Here is a 19,917-nt window from a genome sequence, read left to right on the forward strand (position 1 = left end):
TGACCATTATGCAACTGAACAGAGTCAACTTTCTGGAATTAATCATACATTCTTTATTACTACAATCTTTACAGCATGCACTATAGCTACAGTGTGTTTGCTGTGTATGAAGCCGTGATGGTAACCCGATCCTCCCTTTGTGTTTTAACCCATTTGTCTGTAGCTCAGTTGGTCTCCCCCAGAGGTTAAAAAAAAAAAGAAGAAAGACAGCGCCTTGTGGTGTGACAAACTGTATTTGTAAAGATCAAACACTGATAAAAGTGTAAAACCGAAAATCAGTCAATCTTAAGAATACACAAAAACAAAATAATTGGTGTGCAAGGAATGTAACCACGGTGCTTTCCATGAAAATGTTAGCAAAGACTAAATGTAGTGGTACGTCAGTCCATATCAGACAGATTATTAGGAACGGCACAGACAGAATAAAAGTTTTAAATATGAAGCCATTGAATCTTGAAGTCAGTGTAATACTTTCTAAAATGTGCTGCCTAAACTGACTATTTCCCTTTCAGATATCAAGGCACAGGGCACACAGTCATTGCCACCAACCTTAACTAGAGCCTTCTTTCACTGTGAAAAGCCAGCAGTCAGCTTTTGCAATTACTCAGTTTCTTATACTGGATTATAAAGAATTATTCGCAAGGACTGCGTTATTTAAACTGGACTCTAACTTTTAAATTACATCCCGTTCTTTAGTTTTTGGCCAAATTTGATATACCTCTTCTAACCTCTAATAGCTCTTGGTCTACTTCAAACCAAACCTCTAAAATTTAAAGAACTGAGAACGGAAGACAAGAGAATAAATGAAAAGAAAAGTCAGCCTTGTGAGCTCCAGCAGCAGTAATGACAGAGTAATGAGCAAGAGGAAACAAACTACATCTCCAACCCATACAGTGTACACAGCAGCCATATTTCATTAACAGTGAATCACATAAAAACACTGCTGAAACTCCAAAGCAGATAATCAGAATGATTTTGTGCTGTGTGGTGTGCGGGTAACAGATGAAGCCAATAGGTTGAGTAAGTCTCATTTTCTCAGGGCCAACATTTCATCTCCGAAATTAATCAGATTTCAAATGACCAAATGCATTTAGGTCTCCTTCCGGTGCAAAAATGTAGTTGGAAAAAAAGCCCGTGAACAGTCGAGGTGCCCCGAACATCACACGGTCTTGTTTACTCCCAGTGCACCTGCCGTCAGTTAACCAGCCCACAGATGCTAAACACAGCAAGCACAGAGCCAAGCGAAGAAAACCTTTATAAAAAGTTGAAATATAAATGGTGCCCTTGTCGTTAGAATAAAAAGAGTGCTTTTGTAAAATACCTGCTAAAACTCTTCCATCAGCCTTTCTGTCTAATTTATCCTCCACATCATTATGGATAAGTGCCTATCTAGGCAAGACTTCCCTATAAAGGATCCCATTTACTTTATCTTCTCTGTTTCTTACCCCGAGCCTTCATACATCTTTAAAGACAATCTGAGTCTTCGGCTAATTTAATTAGCAGCCTCATCCAGGTTAGGCAGACAGGTAAGGTAGGATTTGGGCATCGCTTCTGACTCTGATACTATCTGATACGTGATCAATTTAACCAGTTACTGTGTATGTGACTGCAGACGCAGTCATAAAGAGCCATGTGCCTGTTGTAAAGTACAACTGATGCATGTAGATCATGTAAAACAGCTACTTTTGCATTAAAACAAATAAAAGTTGCACCTCAAATGATCTAAATTAAGGTTTTAAGGCCTTGTTTCTTTTTATAGCACGAGTTTGCAAACTTTTGGCTTTTAGGAGTATAGAACATTTATGCTATACTCCTGCTTTAGAGCCCGAGTCATTGATGAGGTTAGACTGATTTATTTCATTGCTAATAAAGTGCTAAAAAAAACCCACAAACGTAATATTAAATTAAGATACTTAACATCAGAGGAAATTAAGAAAGAAAAGGAGGACTCCAAGCAGTTGCACTATGTAAACACTAGAGGGTGCTGCTAACATATTTTTTTCTTTCATGCACTCAACATCTCCAAGAAATGATCTGCATGTTATGATAGCCCCAGTGTTTACAGCTAATATAAATTAAATGTGCCCATTGCTGATCACATGTTTCGTGTGCTGCAGGGCATCCAAAGGAAATCGTTTCAGTTGTATCAAAGGAGACATGTAAGCAAGAAAGAAAGCAAGCAAGAAAGCAAGAAAGCAAGAATAGAGATGTGCTACACTCTGCCATAAATGTCACAGCATGGTGTTTTCCTCTCTCTCATTCATATACATATATGAATGAACAGTAACCCAGTTTTCTCATCTCCCTGTCAGTAGTAATCGGTCTCTTGCAGCTGGCTGTTTCTATTTCTGTTCCCCGTCTTTTACTTTGTTCCTGACGTTGACTGGACCCCTTGCTCTGCAACTACCTTCTCAATACCTTCACCAATCTCCGCCATTTATCTCCCTAATCTTTTTCCTTCCTCATCGACCCTTCCCACATCTCCATCTCATCTCCGAGTGCTTCTCCTGTTCCTGGCCCGCGTGGTCCTTGCTCCTTCCTTGACGATGACCGAGGGCAGTTCTTTCAAGGTGTTGGCAGCCGTCTTGCTCCAGTAGTTGACCTCTTTGTAGACCCGGTACACCCAAAGCTTCAGGTCAAGCAGACCGGTTGGGACATTTACCTGCCAATGACAAGAGGAGACAACCGTAAACCATGCTTTAGTTTCAGTCCAACACTTTCACCTTTACCACCTCAGGACCTACCTCCAAGCCCTCCACACTAGGAGTCAGGGAAGTCGTGCCTTCAGCAGCTTTGAGGAGTTCTCCAGTGCTAAGTATGAGCAGCGGCAACCTTTCTTTCACCAGCTTCCTCTTGTTCTCATACTTGCCCTTCTTCCCACCACCCAGCTCCTCCTCCTCTTTGGCAACAGCTTTCTCTAGCAACTTTTGGCATTGTAGCAACGCCGAGTGGATGCGCCAGAGTTTGTCTCTGGTATCCAGCTGGGAAGAAGGAGGAGGGACAGACACCAGACGACGGTCAGTCACATCCTCGGTGAAGTTCTCCTTCTTTCTCTTGGGGAAGAAAAAGAGAAACGCAAGACAAACGTGTCAGACTTTGTAACAAAAGTGAGGTTTTTTTTGAAAGAATATCAATCAGAGAGAGAGAGATAGAAATAGAAGAAGGGGAAACTGGAAAGTAGTATAAGTGGAGGTCTGTTTTCAGCAAGTCATTACATTACTTTCAACTGCAATTTGGCCTTTACAGAGGACCACTGACAATGAGGCAACAGGGACTTCCTCCTAATGCAAAAGGAATTTGCTTGGGATCATTTACTAAAGGCTGTCACATTATAGTGGAATTTTCACTTAGTCCAGTTCCAGTAAAGACTTACTAAGTAAACAAGTAAAAGGTTCAAATAACAGACGCACCATAGAAGCAATGGCAAGGTCTTGAATAATCAGGCCCCATATTATCTCACTGACATGGTATCACCCCATTAAAGCAAACAAAGTTTCCTTTGTATTGTTGTAGGGTCTTTACCTTACAATGTAAAATGCTTTGAGGTAACTGTTCCTGCAATTTGATGCAATATAAATAAAACTGAACTGAATTGAAACTGTGATTTAAATATTCACTAAACTAAATATGGATTTTTTTTTTTAAGTAGTCTAAGAATGAATGTCCTTCAAGAAGCCTGGAGAACCAACTCATCTTTCAATGTTGGCTGCTGTTTGTTCTGTTCTCTTCTCTCTGTCAAGATGACCCACATTGCCTCAGTGATGTTGATGTCCGGACTAATCCATGACTGATCGTGTCCCACTGTGTGTATTTTAATCCAGGTATACTTTTACTGCATTGACAGTGTGTTTAGGATCATTGTTAAGCTGTAATAGGCCAACTGGACACTTTCTACAAAGCATAGGTATTGTGGTACAGTGGATCAAAATCTGCTGTTACTTTTCTTCATTCATAATTCTATTGACTTTGACAACATCTCCGACACCACTGGTTGATATGCGGCCCCGAACCATAACAGAGCCTCTACCATGATTTGCAGATGGCTGTAGACACTTGGCCATCTGTAAAACACACAAATGGCCGAGTTGTGCCCCTTTCCCCAATTACCTTTAATACAATACTGACAGTTTTACCAAAAATTTCAAATTCAGATTCATCACTTCATGAGACCTGTTGTCACTAATTTTAAGTCAAGTTCTTGCATAATTTTCCATTGAGAACATTTCAGAGGAGGCTTTGACAAATGGCACGTGGATCAGCTGAAGAGCTAGGTGCATCTCTCAGGTCCTGCGCCAGGTCTTTGCTGAGCTGTTTTGTATTTCATAAGGACATGACTTTCAGTTACTGTTCATCTACTGTAGACAGTCTTTTAGGCCTGATACCTCTTCTTTTCTCCCCCACTTGTCCAGTCAAATTGTGAGGATACACTGCACGCTGTGCAAAGATGTACCGAGTGTTCAGCCAATAGCTCTTTGGGAATCACCTTTTGTGACAGGCTAGTAGTAACAAAATGCCTAGACATGCAATGCAAGTTATCTGCTTAAGACTGCCTTTAAAATAAAATAAAAAAAAAAATTACAAGAAGGTTTGGCTCCTTGAAAAGAAAATTGGAAAAATCTTTCTGCCATTCTGCTGAGGCATTAATGTGTAACCCTGCAAGTCAGAACTAGCCTGACACAGCGGCCTGAATGTGGCCTGTGTGCTTCGAAAGTCAGCAAAGGAAATTTATATTTACTCCTGGCGTGAGTCAGGCAGTTATGGATACACCAAGAATTGTTTTCAAAGCCAGAAACAGTGCACTTATGGAGTATTAGGAGTTCTGATAAGCTCTGGAAATGGCTTAAGTGGTTTTCAAGAGGAAATTGATGTTGCAAACCTGGGTTTTCCCACCCAGTATGCAAAAGAGTGGGGCAGCGTGCCTGGAGACAATAACACGATAAAAAATAATCTTCAATAGTGTGCATTTGATTCACTGACACTTGCGTGCCAAAGATTTGGAAGAAGATCTGTTTCAGTGTCAGTGCTTTCCAGGTGTGGTATAAAACAAAAATGCAGATGAATATACACAAATTTCTGTGTGACAAGCTAAGACAAGTCCAACTCGTACATAACATGTTCACTGGAAGGTAACCTGCAAACCGTGAGGGGGGGGGAAGGAGAAAAGGGGGTAAATTTGGATATTGGTGATAAAGGGAGTCACATGGATGGAAGTGAAGCAGTGTGCCCGGCCACTCCCTTGCTCCTAGCAAGGCCACATGAAAGGAAGGATGGATAAGGCAAACTGGCAGGAAACCAAGAAGTTGTAATAAACAGTCGCTCTCACACCTTTTGGCAAAGTGAGGCAAGCTGGTGGAAAAGAGATGAAGGCTTTGTGCCCAAGCATTGATGACTGTGTGCCAAAAACACCCACCTATGTCATTCCAAACACTTCACCCCCTCTCTGCTCTGCATTCCTACCCCCTGCTGTCCTAGACATAATTTCCTTCTATTTCAAACACACACACACACACACACACACACACACACACACACACACACACACACTCTCTCTCTCTCCCTTCTTATCTTGCACTTGCACACATCCCTTTCATCATCCTTTTGTACTCTCTCTTACATACATACATACATACATACACACACTTTGACAGTGTAGCTCCTTGGAAACACACACACACACACACACACACACACACACACACACAGACAGAATATCTATTAATTTTCCTTTTAACCTTGGCCCATTTCTCTCTGTCACGCACACACTCTTCCTCAGACTTTCTCTCTCTCACTCACTCTAAAAGCAAACTGTGACCTGCTGGCAGGCTGCAGCCAGTGTGTGTGTGTGTGTGTGGGGGGGGGGGGGGGAATAAGTTCTTATACTCACAAAGAGTTCCAGTAAGGTGGAGCACTCATAGTGCAGCAGATCGGCTAGAGCAGCGGCCCTTGCCGGCGCGGTTCTGCTCCCATTCGAGCCGTTTATGCCTCTGGTCGACCTCCCTGCCATTGAACCTCAACTTGAAGACGCGCTCACTTGTGGTAGCAGCAGAGCAGACCAGCCCCTAATATACTCCCGGTTACGCCTGCTTCATCCCGATATCATCGGATTCCCGGCTCGTTTCAGCCTGCCCATCAGCTCCCACTCAGCGCTGCGTTAATTAGAGCCACAGAGTCAGTCTTGTCTGAGGTTTCCGTAAAACCACTTCGGTTTGTCCGACCTCCTCTGCTTACAGTTCGGTACTTGTATTACAGAGTTTAAGGCCAAATCTCCGCCCTTTCCCCGGGGAACTTGATGCCTGACTGGAGGAATTTAACTGGACAAGCGGGGGCGGAGGAGAGGAGTGAGGAGGAGCTCATCAACTTATTCATGAGCAGCTTATCCGATTTACTGGTAGTGACCGAGCCGAGATAGTCTAAATTTAAGTAGTGTGTGTGTGTGTGTGTGTGTGTGTGTGTTCCCCAATGATAACAAATAAGAGACCAAAAAAAAAATAAAAAAAAATCAACAGCTGAAACTAGAAGTTGCCATCATCGCTATGGAGACTGACCTCCTAACCACAGCGCTCGAGGACAGGAGCTCACTCCAAATTAGGCCACTTCCGGCTCGTCACATCATCAGGTGGAACTTTAATGATGTAATCACTTGTGTCTAACAGGAGGATTACCTAATTACGCAAGAAATATAGCGTCGTCTTTGTTAGCGCAGTCATAGAAAGCAAATCATATTTTTAAAGGAAAAACAAATCAGAGAAAATATTTTTTCCACAACCTAAATATTAAATTCTAAGAGCAAAAATAAGTGGAATAGTTTTCAGGAGAACTTCCACAGAAAGGGCAGGTCACAGCTAAAGATTTAAATGTGATCTGCCCTGGGATCTAACTTTCTATATAGAATGGACACTTTATCAGGTATGCCTTACTAATGCCGGATTGACACCGAAAATCATACCACGTTAAAAGTTTAAATCACCTTTTTCCCCCTCCATTCTAATGCTCTTCAGCAGGTTTTCTTGACCGTGCTAAAATGCCTAAATGGACTGGGTTGCTACCTTGTGATTGGCTGATTAGATAGTGGTGTTGAAACCTAGTTAAACAAGTGTACCTAACAAAGTGTGCATAGGCCTAACATTGACATTTTCTTAAACTGGTGCCTTGTTTTGCGAGGAATGTAACTACAGTTATTATTCTCCACAAGAAAATGAAATGAAAATGGACAGTCAAGTGGATTTTTAACTACTAAAAAGAAAATGATAACCAAATTATTTATACAGCACATTTAATGCAAGTAGTCAACAATGAACACTGAATGATAAACAATAAAAAGCGTATATACACTTTAAAAACGGAACTAAGAGAGAATTACAAAATAAGATAACCACTCTAACGTGATTAAAAAAAGGATACATTTTAGAATGATTTTAGGTGATTTGTGACAGTGCAAGGGAAGGTTTACAAGATGGTAGTGATACTTGCTATGATGTATGATTTCGAGACGGAGGCACTGACAAAAAGACAGGAGGCAGAGGTGAAGAGAGACAGCAGTTAGAAGATAAAGTTATAGAGCAAAGTCTGAAGTGGTTTGGACATGTGCAGAGGAGGGATAGTACATTGGACAAATGGTGCTGAAGATGGACCTAGCAGGCAAAGGAAAAGAAGATAATCCACAAAGGGCTGGTGTAATAGAGGAGCATGCCAGAAACAGAGTGACATGAAAGCAGATGATCCGCTGTGACGACCCCCAAAGAGAGCAGCTGGAAGAAGAAAAAGAAGCAGCTTATCTGTGTTGGTCAACTGTCATTTGTGGGTTAGTGGCGTCACAGTTGCAGTACCACTCCTGTCCTGCAGGTGGCAGTGCAGTCTAAACGAGAACGCTGAGCGACGGCTAATGACAGCAGCTAACCTTACAGCAATTTCCCTTGTTTTGTTTATTAAAGAAGGAAAATGGACAACTCTCTTGCCTCTTATATTCACAGGTACACCGTTATCGCTTTTTAATCGGGAGGCAGAGCTCTAGCTCCGGTTACAGGTATGAACTCTCTGGTTGGATACGGAGTGTCCTCCGACTCCGACAGCGATGGCGCTGCAGAGGATGTAAACAGTGGCAAAGCTGGGTGAGTAAAAATAAAAATGTATCGCAAACACCACTCGGCTAGCCTGGAATAATAATAACTTCTCTTCGTTCTGTTATTGTGTCGTTTTGAAGCTGTGGGAAAACTTGTGAAGAGGAAGCGCCTTTTAAAAAGACCCGCAACTTTTTGCTGGAGTCTGGTTCCGCTTCCAGTGAATCGGAGGCAGAGGACGAGGATCCAGAGCCCTCACCACCACCTACGTCGGCAGCCCGCCCTTCCAAACTGCCTACTCCTTCACTGGACTCCATCACCTCTAAAAAACTGCCCTCTCCAGCGCTAAATGCGTCATCTGACAGCAGCGTGTTTGCCAACCCATTTAAGGCTCAAGCAGACCAGAAGCTCAGCGCCCTGCAGAAGCACGTCCCCCTCACCATGCAGGCCAAACCCTCCCAGATAGGAGGTAAAAGGATATGCATGTCCTACAGGAAAGATGGAAGGTGCAGGTTTGGGATCAAATGTAAATTTGCTCATGACAGTGACCTCCAGAAGCCAGTCATCTCCACTGACTGTCATCCACCTGAGAGTGAAGAGACACCAGAAACTGGAGGCGGTTCATCTGGCGGAAGGTCCCAGAGGGAAACAAAGGAGGAAGAGCCAGAAGGGCAGCATGTGAAGAAGAAGAGGGTCGGACTGAGTGACAGCTTGATTCCTCCTAAAAGAGCTATGAAGCAATATACGATGCAAAGGAACAGAGAGCGAGCCAATATGTCCTGACTCACTTCTAGTTACATTACGTCTTCCAGACACTTTGATTCAATACTACTTATATCCCACATACAGAGTAGGAGCCTGCCTAATAAAATTTAAACACTCTGATGCAAAGAGTTGGGGTTTGAACCACCAACCACACTGCTAATGGCTCTAACAACTGGACTGCTGCTCCTGTTGAAAAGAGGAAACTGGAGGGCTTTCAGAGCACATTCAATAAAAAACACTTTGGATAAATGTTAAGATGTTTATTTACAACTTTTAAGTGGACTGTTTGCTCTAACACAAATCTAATGTGAGAGATCAGAGAGATGCCGCTGACACATAAAGTTTCTACATAGCTTTGCTTATCAAATTACATTAAACAAATCTTATTGACAAATCAGTGCTTGCTGTTATTTGATAGGCTTACATTTGAGTCGCAGTGTTCAAGGGTACATTTCAGCTCCTAAAAGTCTTGTAGAGTTAAACTATAGGGGTTATCATTTCCTTCAAAGCTGCACTAATGTCATTAAAAAAAGAGACAAAATCTGGAATATGCACAATCTGTAAATTTTGGTGTCTTTTCCAAGTTTTGAAATGTCTTTTTTTGTAGATTTAGCTGATTTCTAACCTTGTTAAATAAAAAGTGTCACAGGAAAGCTGGACAATAAATGAGTGTTTCCCCACCCACCCACACACACACACACACACACACACACACACACACACACACACACACTGAGGGAGTTTATAACTTTCTCATGTGTTTCATGATATAAATTAAACCGATTTATTCCAGTAGGAACTTTGATGCTGCACATTACACATTAGATGTGCTGTATATTACTAAGAGGTATGCTATGTTATTGCATAATAGCAACAGCTGTGCAACAAGACCTCATCAATATATACACACACACACACACACACACACACACTCATAAGTGGCTAGTTACAGGACTGTTAGGTACAAAGGCAACAACATACACATACAAACGCATATCTTTCCCTGATACGAAGTCTAAAAATCTACCAAATGTGACGATGAGTGAGCATTACATAATATACCAGTGAGCCTACATTTACCTCAAACGTGGTGAAACAGTATGTCAGGTCACTGGTAACATAAACTGCCTCTAGATTACGTTCTGTTGGCATCCTTTTTGTTTTACATGAGGGTCTGCTGCATGTGTCTCCCAGTGCCATCAGCTAGGACCTCCCCCTGCCCGGCCTGCTCCCAGATTACACCATCCTCCCCCACCACTTCTGTCTGCTGAAGAGAGGTGGCTGAGGGAGAGGAGGAAGAGAGCACTGGATTGTCCAACATAAAGCTGTCCCCGCTGGTGGAGACGGGAACCTGGCTCTGGGTTTGCGAAGTGGACATTAGAGGAGGGCTCGGGGATGCTGTCTGCAGAGGCTGGAGCTGCTGAGAGGCTGCTAGAATGGGGATCTGCTGGATGTGGGTCTGGGACTGGCTGACAGGCTGGAAGGTCATCTGCAGGATTTGTGTCTGGCCCTGGCTCTGCTGCTGGGAAGTGTATGACTGAAGAGGCTGGAGCTGCGGTTGATGCTGGGTCACCACTGAGTTGGAATGGAGGGTCAGCTGTTGGATTTGGGGCTGCTGGGGCTGCTGGGCAGTCTGCACAAACTGGACGGGCATCTGAAGCTGGAGCTGGGTCTGCTGCTGGTTCTCGGCCGGTGATGGGGGGTCGATAGGGGACAGAGCAATTGTCACAGGCACCTGCATGGTGTGGAGGCTCTGATCTTGTCCCAGCAAAACCACCTGGTGACTCACCTGCTGGGTCACATGACCCATCTGGGAGACCTGAGGCACATGCTGCCCATCCTGGCCCAGCTGGTCCACCTGGCCATCTTGCCCAACTTGGTTCGCATCCAAGCCAGTGACCTCTGCTTGCGCAGGATTTCCCGGGAGCTCCAAGAGAGAGGCAGGGGTTGTGATGAGAGCGCCGGCATTTGCTGCCAGCGCCTCAGCAATTAGCACCTCCGGGTGGCTCTTGGCCTTGTGTGCCACCACGCAGTCCTTCTTCTCAAACTTCTTTCCACAAATAGAGCAGGAGAACTGATAGGTAGCATCAGCATCGTGCTTCTTCATGTGCCAGTTGAGAGATGCCTTCTGGCGACAAGTGAAGCCACAGATCTCACACCTATTCACACCAGGAAGCAAGAAATTTAATGAACCACTGAGCTGAAAATAAACTGAGAAAACAAAACGTGTGAACAGAGAAGTACTAACTGTAGGGGCTTTTCTCCAGTGTGTATCATGCGGTGCACGGCCAGATTGTGGGAACTCTTGAAGGCGCGAGCACAAAACTCACAGATGTAGTCCCTCTGGTCTAGTTCCCAAAAAAAGACTCAATTACAGATGGATTATCCATGTAATTTCATTGATTAGAACTAAAAATAAGCACAGAAACTAATGCATTGTTTTATACCATCATGAGCAGACGTTTACATGCACTCATCATGGACATGAATATTCTGGTAATTTGAGCTTTTTAATGATTTTTCCTTGAACTGTTCTTTTTCCAGGGTGGAATGATTGTACAGCACACATCTTTAATTACTTTAAAAAAACAAGACTTGGGTGCACAAGTTTGAATTTATTTTGGATTTTCTCAAATTCACACAGGGTCAAATATATACATACACCCTGACTAACATTTTGTTAAATGTCCCTTAACAAGTTAAACACATTTGGTAGCCACCAACAAGCCTAATAGCTGGTTATTTGATATATTTCTTAGAAGAATTAGCAGAGGTCATTTAAATAGCTGGTTTCCTGGTACAGACCCAGTTTAGTCCACAAATATTTGGGTTAAAGTTGGGGCTTAGAGAAGACCATTCCAGAAGCTTAATGTTAGCCTGCTTTATCGATCCCAAAACCAGTTTTGATGTGGGTTTCACATCATTGTCCTGTTGGAACACCCAACTGTGTCCAAGTTTCATCTGTTTAGCTGATGACTTAAAGTGGAAGAATGTGGCAGTAGTCCTCCTTCATTATTACATCCACTTTGTGCAACGTACCAGTACCACTGACAGCAAAACAGCCACAGAGCATGCTGCTACCACCACCATGCTTGACAGTTGGTACAGTATTCTCAGGTTTCAAAGCCTCAACTTCACTCCTCCAAATGTCTAACTATAAAACATTTCTCCTGAAGCCATTTGGCTTGCCCATGTAGGCAGCTGCAAATTTCAGCCACATTTCAAGGTGTCAAATTTGGAGCAGGGGCTGCTTCTTTTCTTGGTCAGCGGCACCCTCTTGCCAGCATAAAAAGTATATCTGTTGTACTCAATTAGAATAACCAATGAAACGATAATAGGCCTTGGACTTGTCAATTTGAAATACACTGTAGAACCTTCAGCAACACTTATTAAAAGATTTGAGTGTTGTGATGGCATCAGCCACACAGGGGTAAATTAGTCCATTTTTCACTCGATTAGTTTTCTTTGCAGTTTTCTTCATTAATATAATTCATTAATCATTTGGTTAAACCTAACACTGGTATTATGAGGCGCGCACATAGTAACATTGTGTGGTTTTTCTAAAATGTTTTGTTATATTAATTATGTTTCTCTTTCTTTGAGTTACCTGGGTTTGGGCGGTGGCTGTTTCCTGTCTGGGCAAAAGGCGTGGCTGAGGACTCTGGGGACAAAATGCCTGCTCAGCAGGACCAACCATGGGCTTACCAGGAGCAGGGGTGTTTTAGGTTTAGTTAGGTTATTCTGTGCTTAGTTAATATTAGTGTGTGTTTTTGTTTCCCCCCGCTATTGTGTTCAAATGGTTTGGCCAAATCATTATAAAAGCTACCCTCATGTGTCTTTGTAATTAGGTCAGTTTGTGAGTCAAGTTGTGTCTCACTTTGTTTTGTTTAAGTTTCTGGAAATTACTTTTTGTAGAGTTATATTTAGTTGACCTGTTTTATGGGCCTGCTAAGTATGGTTTTGAATTTTGTTAATTTTGGACTTTTTGAGGGTTAAAATAAAGAAAACCCTTTTTGAAGATTTTTTTTGCCTGTGTCCTCTTTGCTTTGGCTGCTTGGTCCCTCACAGTGTATGCTTATATTTGAGCCTGTTTTTTAACCTGTGTGGATCAAAGAAAATCCAAAATAAAGTCAAACTTTCGCAGTCAGTTTTTGTTTTTTTAAAGTCATTAAAGTTGTATGCTGTACAATCACTCCACCCTGGAAAAAAATAGAAAAAAGTTCAAAGAAATCATCAAAAGCCCAAAATTATAATGGCACCCGTGCCCATGATAAGTGGATGTAAACCTCTGAAAACAAATGTACATGCGTACCTGTGTGGTGCTTTGCATGACGCAGCAGCTGCTTCTGTAGGCGGAAAAGCCTCCCACAAGAAGGATGAGGACAAACATACTTCTTCTTGAGTAAGTGCTGGTACTTTATATGGTGCTGGAGTTTAAAGCAAAGAACAGATTAGTTACTGCTGCTTTGTGTTTGTGTGTGTGCGTGTGTGTGCGTGTGTGTGCGTGTGTGTGCGGCAAACCTGTAAGTAGCGAGGATGAGCCAGCACTGTCCCACATCCTTCCATTTCGCAGCGCACATACTGAACTGGGGGCTTCTTCCTGTGTGAGCGAAGCCAGTTACTATCTTATACTTAACCACCTATGTCTATACAAAGTTCATGACTGATTTCAGATAACGAAGCACCAACACAGACATCAACTTCACCTTCTCTTTGGCAGCCGTGGGGTTTTGTCGTCTTTTTTCCGCCGACCTCTCCTAACACAGCCAAGACAAAAAAATTTAAAAAATGACATAATTGTGTATACCGGGAAATCAAAGCCATGCTCTGCTATATGTGAACACAAAGCCATTGTGAAGTGAGGTATGTTTAAATAAGCACATGTTAAATTTAGAAGGAGGAGCAGCTGGTTAGTATTTTAAAACAGGCAGACTGAATGACTCCGTGTCTTATTGATGACATTTCCAATCACATATGTTTTCGTTCTATATTGAGTACACAATGCAGCTGCACTTACAAAGCATGTATTGTTTGCTGATGCAGTATGCATACAAATGGACCACACTACTTGAAAATCACTGCACTTTGTATTTTGACCCTTGTCATCACTCAGGCTGTAGTGCAACAAAGCAAACAAAAAAACAAAGTCTGAAATTTTTAAATGGTTGCATCAGTACTGAAAGCATTTGACTATGCTTTCTTGTGCACTGCGCCAAGCACTGTGGGTCAAAAGGGCTTGAGAAGCATGTTTACCCTTCTTTCAGAATGTAAACAGATGCTCTCCCTGTGTGCTAAGTCATTACTTTTTGCCTACTGTCTGCCATAGTTTGTTTTGATCCTGTCTCTCTATACTCCCCCTCCTCAGTAGCAGCAGATGGCTGCCTCTGCCTGAGCCTGGTTCTGCTGGAAGTTTCCTTCTGTTAAATGGGAGTTTTTTCTTCCCAGTGTTGCCAAGTGCTTGCTCATAGGAATTTGCCTGATCTGATTGTTGGGGGTTTCTCTCCAATATTGTCACTGGTATTGTTGGCATACCATATTTCTACACTATGTACCTAATCCTTTTTCTGGGATACTAAATGCTGCAGCTTGCCTTAGTCCAGACCTTTGAATCCATCCACTTGAATGAGTTTACAGATTCATCTAGCATCAGATCAATGAACACTGCAGGAGGACTTAAAAAAAAATAAAAAAATAAAAAAATAGCGACTACTGCTAATGTCAAGCGGTGCTCCATGATGGCGATATTCTATGAGGCGAGCGCTCCTTTGTTTTTTGCACCCAAAATCCAAAACTCCTCCAATGACAAACAGATGAGCATGTCTGGCAAAACCAGTATGTTGCCATGGCTACACATTAGCATTAACTTAAAACAGTGTTGGGTTTAATTGGATAAATTGGACTTCAGTGATTGGTTAACAAAAGCTGATTAGGAATGGAGGATGTGTAGATGCATTTGCAGTTCTGTCTGGTTTCAGCTCATGGCACTCACAGTCTGGTACTGCACTTACTTCCTGGGTCCATCCGGATCTTCCACTACTTCCTCTTCAAGCTTTACTTCCTCCTGCATGCTCTCTACATTGTCTGAACCTTCCACTTTTATCTCAGCAACCTCCTTCTCTTTCTTCAGTGGTTTCTCCTTTTCTTTCTTCTCCTTGGGTCTAGGAGGAACTCTGCGCTTTGGTTTAGGAGCATCCCTAAAAAATAAAACAGGAGAAAAAATTCCAATCAAAAAACAGTAATTACATATGAACAACCCAATCCCTCTCATACAAAACCACAAACCTTTCAACCTTCGGGTCGTAGCTTTGATCATTTAAGTCGTCTCTAAAGGGAACATCTTCCTCGCTGCTAAGGACCTCTTCTTCTTCTACACTGCTGAAAGCGAAACAATAAATTGCAAACTGTTTTTTTTTTTTTCTAAAAACGTTCTGCACTGGGTCAAATGATGCATTTGACATAAGCGCACCTCTGACTCTGTGGCTGGTAGTTGAGATTGTCTGGGTCATCCTGAAAAGAAGGATCTTCATCATCCAAGCCTGGTTCAGCAGCGCCGGTGTTTTCCTCCTCTTTCTTTTCACTGTAATTAAAAACACAGACCAAACTCTCCTTAGTTACACATTTGACTCTTTTTTTTTTTTACATACATTTTAAACTGAGGGAACAAACCCAGAGTCAAGCTGAGTAAATACGGCGTGTCAGGCTGATTTCTTCTGTTGCTGCTTTTATACTTAGCCTCAGACTGCAAATGTACCAGTAGCAAAACAACATAATCATTAGAAAAACATATTTTCCTACATAAAGAACCTGAGATCATGTGCACAACGAGATACGAGCAATAAATGTGACTTTTTAAAAACTCAGATACAAACGCTATTCTACACAGTAATTCATGACCCATGGAAAGCTAATTCGCCCTTTCAACCTGTTCTCCGTGGAAGTCCCTTTCTGATGACTTGCACACCTGCACTGAGAGCTGGACCCATTCAACCTCAGTTTAATTCTGGAGGAAGAGGACAAAGTAACAGGGAGCAAGATGTGGTGTGGTCACAGTTTGGCTTCTTTATTCTCTCTCTGACAGGACAAGGAGTTACAGTGCAACTATAATTTGACAATATGACCCCAGGTGGTCACTTCAAAGTGCACAGCCTCCCAAATGTTCAAAGGTTGCCCCTTCACTGCAGGCTCTTCCTCTGAAGACCGTCATTTGGTTCGGAGCCAGACACTCCGCTTTTATCATTAGTGATTTTCCTTGATATGAAAGACAGTTCAGCTTGTCACTGAATTTCACAGTTTACTCTCTGCTCAAGTTTTAAGCCCACAATTAAGTGGTCAGAACAGGACTTCCAGGGAGCAAGAAGGCAGTATTAAGAGGAAGTGGCCAAAATTAAGCCATTAAAGCCTGCAAGAATCACATCGTGGGTCACCAAAAGTATACTTACATTTCATACTTGTCTTTATCATCTACAGCTCCTTCCACAGCTGCATGACAGAGAGAGACACCAAAAGCGCTTTCAGCCACTAGCAACGTCATACAAACAACATTTATAAAACAGTAATTTAACTGCAAAAAAAAAAAAAAAAAAAAAATTGCATTCTAGATCAATTATTTGGAAGCATTATAATGAGCCAGAAACGACAGAATCCAGATGTTTCCCCCCCACAAGGAATCAATAACCAGAGATACATGTTCCCAGATGTTTTTGCAAGTTCTATACAAAACAAACAGCGATTGCCCAGATGTTTTTGGTTCTTGTGTGTCTGCATGATTTGGTCTCCGAGTTAAAAAGGCCCCCACGCTAAAGCAGAGCAGCTCACTGTCAACAGGTTGCTCACCAGCTGGATTCTCCATTCCAGGTTCAGTCTTACACATGGGCTTGGCAGAGCTGTGGACAGCCCTGCCAGATGGGGTCTTGGCATGAGTCTGGGCTGAGGGGCGTCTGGAGGGAAGGGCTGGAGTGAGAGAGAGCAGTAGCATGCAGTGAGAGTGTAGAAAAGTGTCATAAAGTGTGACACGGGCCTGACATTAGTGAACACATCAGCGCTATCTGAATCAAAGACATAACTACAGGTAAATAGCATGTGCTTATACTTAAATGTAAAGTGAACAAGGAGGATATAAAGCGGCTTTTATGCAGTTGATTACCTTGGGCATCTGTGGCAGGTTTCTTGGCGTCCTCTTGTCTGCAGAAAGAAGGAAAAACATTGACTTGACGCATTTTCCTGCACAGCACCACAACATCAACATGTTTAACAAGATAATGCATTTCTGTGTTGTAGCACTTTGTAAAATATAGCCCCCTTTAAAATCAGGTAAGTTTTACTCCACCCTTCCCATACAGACAGCAGAAAGGGGACGAGCCACGATGAAGGCGTGCTTTTGACAGGAACCGACTTCACCGACACAATGTGCAAGTAAGGCGGGCTCCTTATAATCAAATGTGGTGGCCAAGTTGAAATAGGGATACTCGTTAAAGAAACAAACAAAGAAAAAACAAAAACGTACTCTGTGCCTTGAAGGCTGTATCCCTCAGCCGAACCTGCAGTATCTGAATTTTTCTTCCGCCTGGAGTTGGAAACTTTCCTCCGCTTGGTCGCACCGGCGTCCGAGCTAGGTTCGTCCTCGTCGTCGTCGCTGCTTTTGGTGTCTTTCAGCCAGGCTGGTACTGCCCTCGTTGACCTATCTCTTAAAACCCGTCCCGAAGTACCGCCGTTAACGTCCGCTACAGAAGCGGTGACGCCAGACCTAGGGCGGCCCGCTCCCCGGTCCCTCAGCGCCCTCCGTGGCGTACCAGCTGTACTGGTGCCCGGGGTCTCTTCTGCGGCCTTGTCCTCCGTCGGATCTTCACCTTTATTTACATTCCCGGTTCGGTCACCGGCTGGTTCCATCACCGTGAGGACACTTAGGACCACCTCAGATTCCACTTAAAGTCAGGCAGGTTTACTTGCAAACTGAGGAAAAACGGACCACATCTGCTTTAAAGCCGTTTTGATTGCAGGCGGCCTTTATCCAACAGTAGTGCATTTTCAGTTGGTTTCGTCGCAAATTAAATACATATATATATTGATTAGAAACTACAAAGTTTTCTTAATTATCTATTCAGCAATAAACCAATATAATTTTAAAGAAGCAGACACTATTTTCTTCTTCTTAAAGCTATAGTAAACCTACTTATTCGCCCGGGCCTTGAGCACAACCATTTTGTGCGCTTTGTTGCGTCTCCTTTAAACCAAATATAAACCGAGGCTACGTTCAAGAGCGGCAGCGCTTTTCAGCAGCTGCCACAACCATCTGGATGGGCCTAACCGCCCGTTACAGATCAACTGAGCGTAACTGCTGTGTTTACAAATCTGCGAAAGCAGCCGCAGCAGTCGCGCGACAGCAGCGTGAGGACGTAGGCTGCCACTGCATCCTGGGAACTGTAGTAAAAAGAAAATAAACGCAGTTTGGATGCTATTTAAGTGTGCTCCTTTTTTTTTTTTTGACGCGATTTTTATCGGTTTTGGCTTAAATATTGACATAAGTATAAGACATAATTAATTTGAAATGACACATACTATAAAATTAATAGAAAATTGGCATAATATTTATTCCCGTCCTTCCACCTAAAATGACAATACAATTTGAAATAGGCCTAGCCTGGGGTATTTTGTGTAACATTCTCAATTAAGTAATAAATTGCCTGTTTGAGCTAAATTATTACAATTTATTTATATTTGTGTATAATGTTTCTTTGTTTTCTTCATTGCTAATGTCCACAATAATCTGCGTTAATAATAACTAAAGCTAACATGGCTGCCACTGAAAACCTGCACTGACTGGTCTGAACAGAAAATGATGGAGAGCAGTTACCACCAGATGGCAACATCATAACACACAAGCTTGACTTTCTTTTGCCTTTATCTACAACGATAAAGCAGGTGACGCTGTCATGTGCTTGCTAAAGTGGTGTGCTGGAGATATTATTATTGGGAAATAATAAGTCACTTAAACTTTTATTGATACACTAGCCTTGAATGCAAGCTACAGTGTGGGGCTGGAGCTGGTGGGAAAACTGTATTTCTTTTCAGTACCAAATCAATAATTTGGTACACTAAAAGTGTCATTATTTATTAAACTGGTGCAGGAAGCTGCTACTGCATGTATTATTAATGCCAGTGTAAAGTCATGATAAAGACTGCAAAGGTTTGTAAATGGCAGTCATAGTAATTAAAATAAGATTGTCTTAAATTTAGGTAATGTAACTTTAGACAAACTATAAAACATAGCATATTACACTGCGAGTGAACAGTGCACCCTTAGCGCTTACAGAGAAATTAAAAGGATAAGTAGCAGCCAAGTGCTACTAATCAAATTCACTGTACTGACTGATCATCAGCAAGTGTGAGCACCATCATTAAAGCAGAGGTTTTGGCAGTTTGCTGGTCTGGAGCATTAAGGTGTGTGTCATCATAATGCCACAACCCTCACAAGAGTTAAGTGCCTCGGTTAGCATGTTAAATGTTAAAGTTCATGATGTTACAATTACAAAAAGACTAAACAAGTAGCCCTTTTTTTAAGTGCCGCCAGAAGAAAGCCTCTTCACTCTAAAAAGTACATGGCAGCAAAGCTTATGTTTGCAAAGTTGCATCTGAACAAACATCTAATACCAGCTGTCAAGCACGGCGGTGGAGGGGTGATGATTTGGGTTTCTTACAGCCACAGGACCTGGGACCTGCACTCCGAAGTGACATGAAGAGTGTGGTGCTGGCAGCAAAGCAGCTGATTTTACAAAGAAATTACACTATTGAAAAATATAAAGAGGTTAAACATAATACAGACAGCAATGAATACAGCAGTGTGTGAGCAAACACTGCAGCATGATGTAGTTTTAAAAATGTGCTCCTTAAGTGATTTGGTCATTAAGAGTGTTAATAAAGTTCAGCCTTTATGAAGTCTGGAATTAAAGCTGGTGAAAAGTTAACATACATTAATATCACAACTGATTGACAACAATCAAGTATTTTATTGAGTTAATGTTTAAAATACAGTTAAATTTTGTATTCTTTCAGCTGCAGCCTCAGGCGTTTTTAAGAGTGGGAATAAATATAAAATTAT

General features: G+C 42.3%; 3 protein-coding genes across 4 annotated transcripts; 1 reads left to right on the forward strand and 2 right to left on the reverse strand.

The window, feature by feature from the left end:
- Window positions 1-212: 212 nt before the first annotated feature.
- On the reverse strand, window positions 213-6,540 carry LOC147327849 (uncharacterized). Its single transcript, XM_086295748.1, has 3 exons — window positions 5,885-6,540; window positions 2,745-3,053; window positions 213-2,662 (listed from the first exon to the last, which is right to left on the reverse strand). Exons 1-3 carry the CDS (start codon window positions 6,002-6,004, stop codon window positions 2,489-2,491), a joined length of 603 nt encoding a protein of 200 aa, XP_086151874.1. The 5' UTR covers window positions 6,005-6,540; the 3' UTR covers window positions 213-2,488.
- Window positions 6,274-9,475, forward strand: LOC147327850 (uncharacterized). Its single transcript, XM_086295747.1, has 3 exons — window positions 6,274-6,616; window positions 7,971-8,108; window positions 8,201-9,475. Exons 2-3 carry the CDS (start codon window positions 8,026-8,028, stop codon window positions 8,838-8,840), a joined length of 723 nt encoding a protein of 240 aa, XP_086151873.1. The 5' UTR covers window positions 6,274-6,616; window positions 7,971-8,025; the 3' UTR covers window positions 8,841-9,475.
- On the reverse strand, window positions 9,051-18,163 carry zfp91 (ZFP91 zinc finger protein, atypical E3 ubiquitin ligase). 2 transcript variants are annotated; one of them, XM_086295745.1, is made up of 13 exons: window positions 17,992-18,163; window positions 17,326-17,771; window positions 16,966-17,003; window positions 16,656-16,772; window positions 16,262-16,301; window positions 15,289-15,399; window positions 15,105-15,197; window positions 14,831-15,016; window positions 13,529-13,579; window positions 13,344-13,422; window positions 13,135-13,249; window positions 11,071-11,170; window positions 9,051-10,981 (listed from the first exon to the last, which is right to left on the reverse strand). In XM_086295745.1, exons 2-13 carry the CDS (start codon window positions 17,706-17,708, stop codon window positions 9,985-9,987), a joined length of 2,310 nt encoding a protein of 769 aa, XP_086151871.1. In that variant the 5' UTR covers window positions 17,709-17,771; window positions 17,992-18,163; the 3' UTR covers window positions 9,051-9,984. The 2 variants fall into 2 exon arrangements, with proteins under 2 accessions (XP_086151871.1, XP_086151872.1); XM_086295746.1 differs by having other exon boundaries at window positions 15,105-15,194; window positions 17,326-18,163.
- Window positions 18,164-19,917: the final 1,754 nt, after the last annotated feature.

This window comes from Aulonocara sp. 'chitande type north' Nkhata Bay, linkage group LG6 (genome assembly GCF_057382095.1).
Source record: "Aulonocara sp. 'chitande type north' Nkhata Bay isolate Kocher_YH1m ecotype deep benthic linkage group LG6, A_spYH_male_GT1.1, whole genome shotgun sequence".
NCBI classification, from domain to species: domain Eukaryota; kingdom Metazoa; phylum Chordata; class Actinopteri; order Cichliformes; family Cichlidae; genus Aulonocara; species Aulonocara sp. 'chitande type north' Nkhata Bay.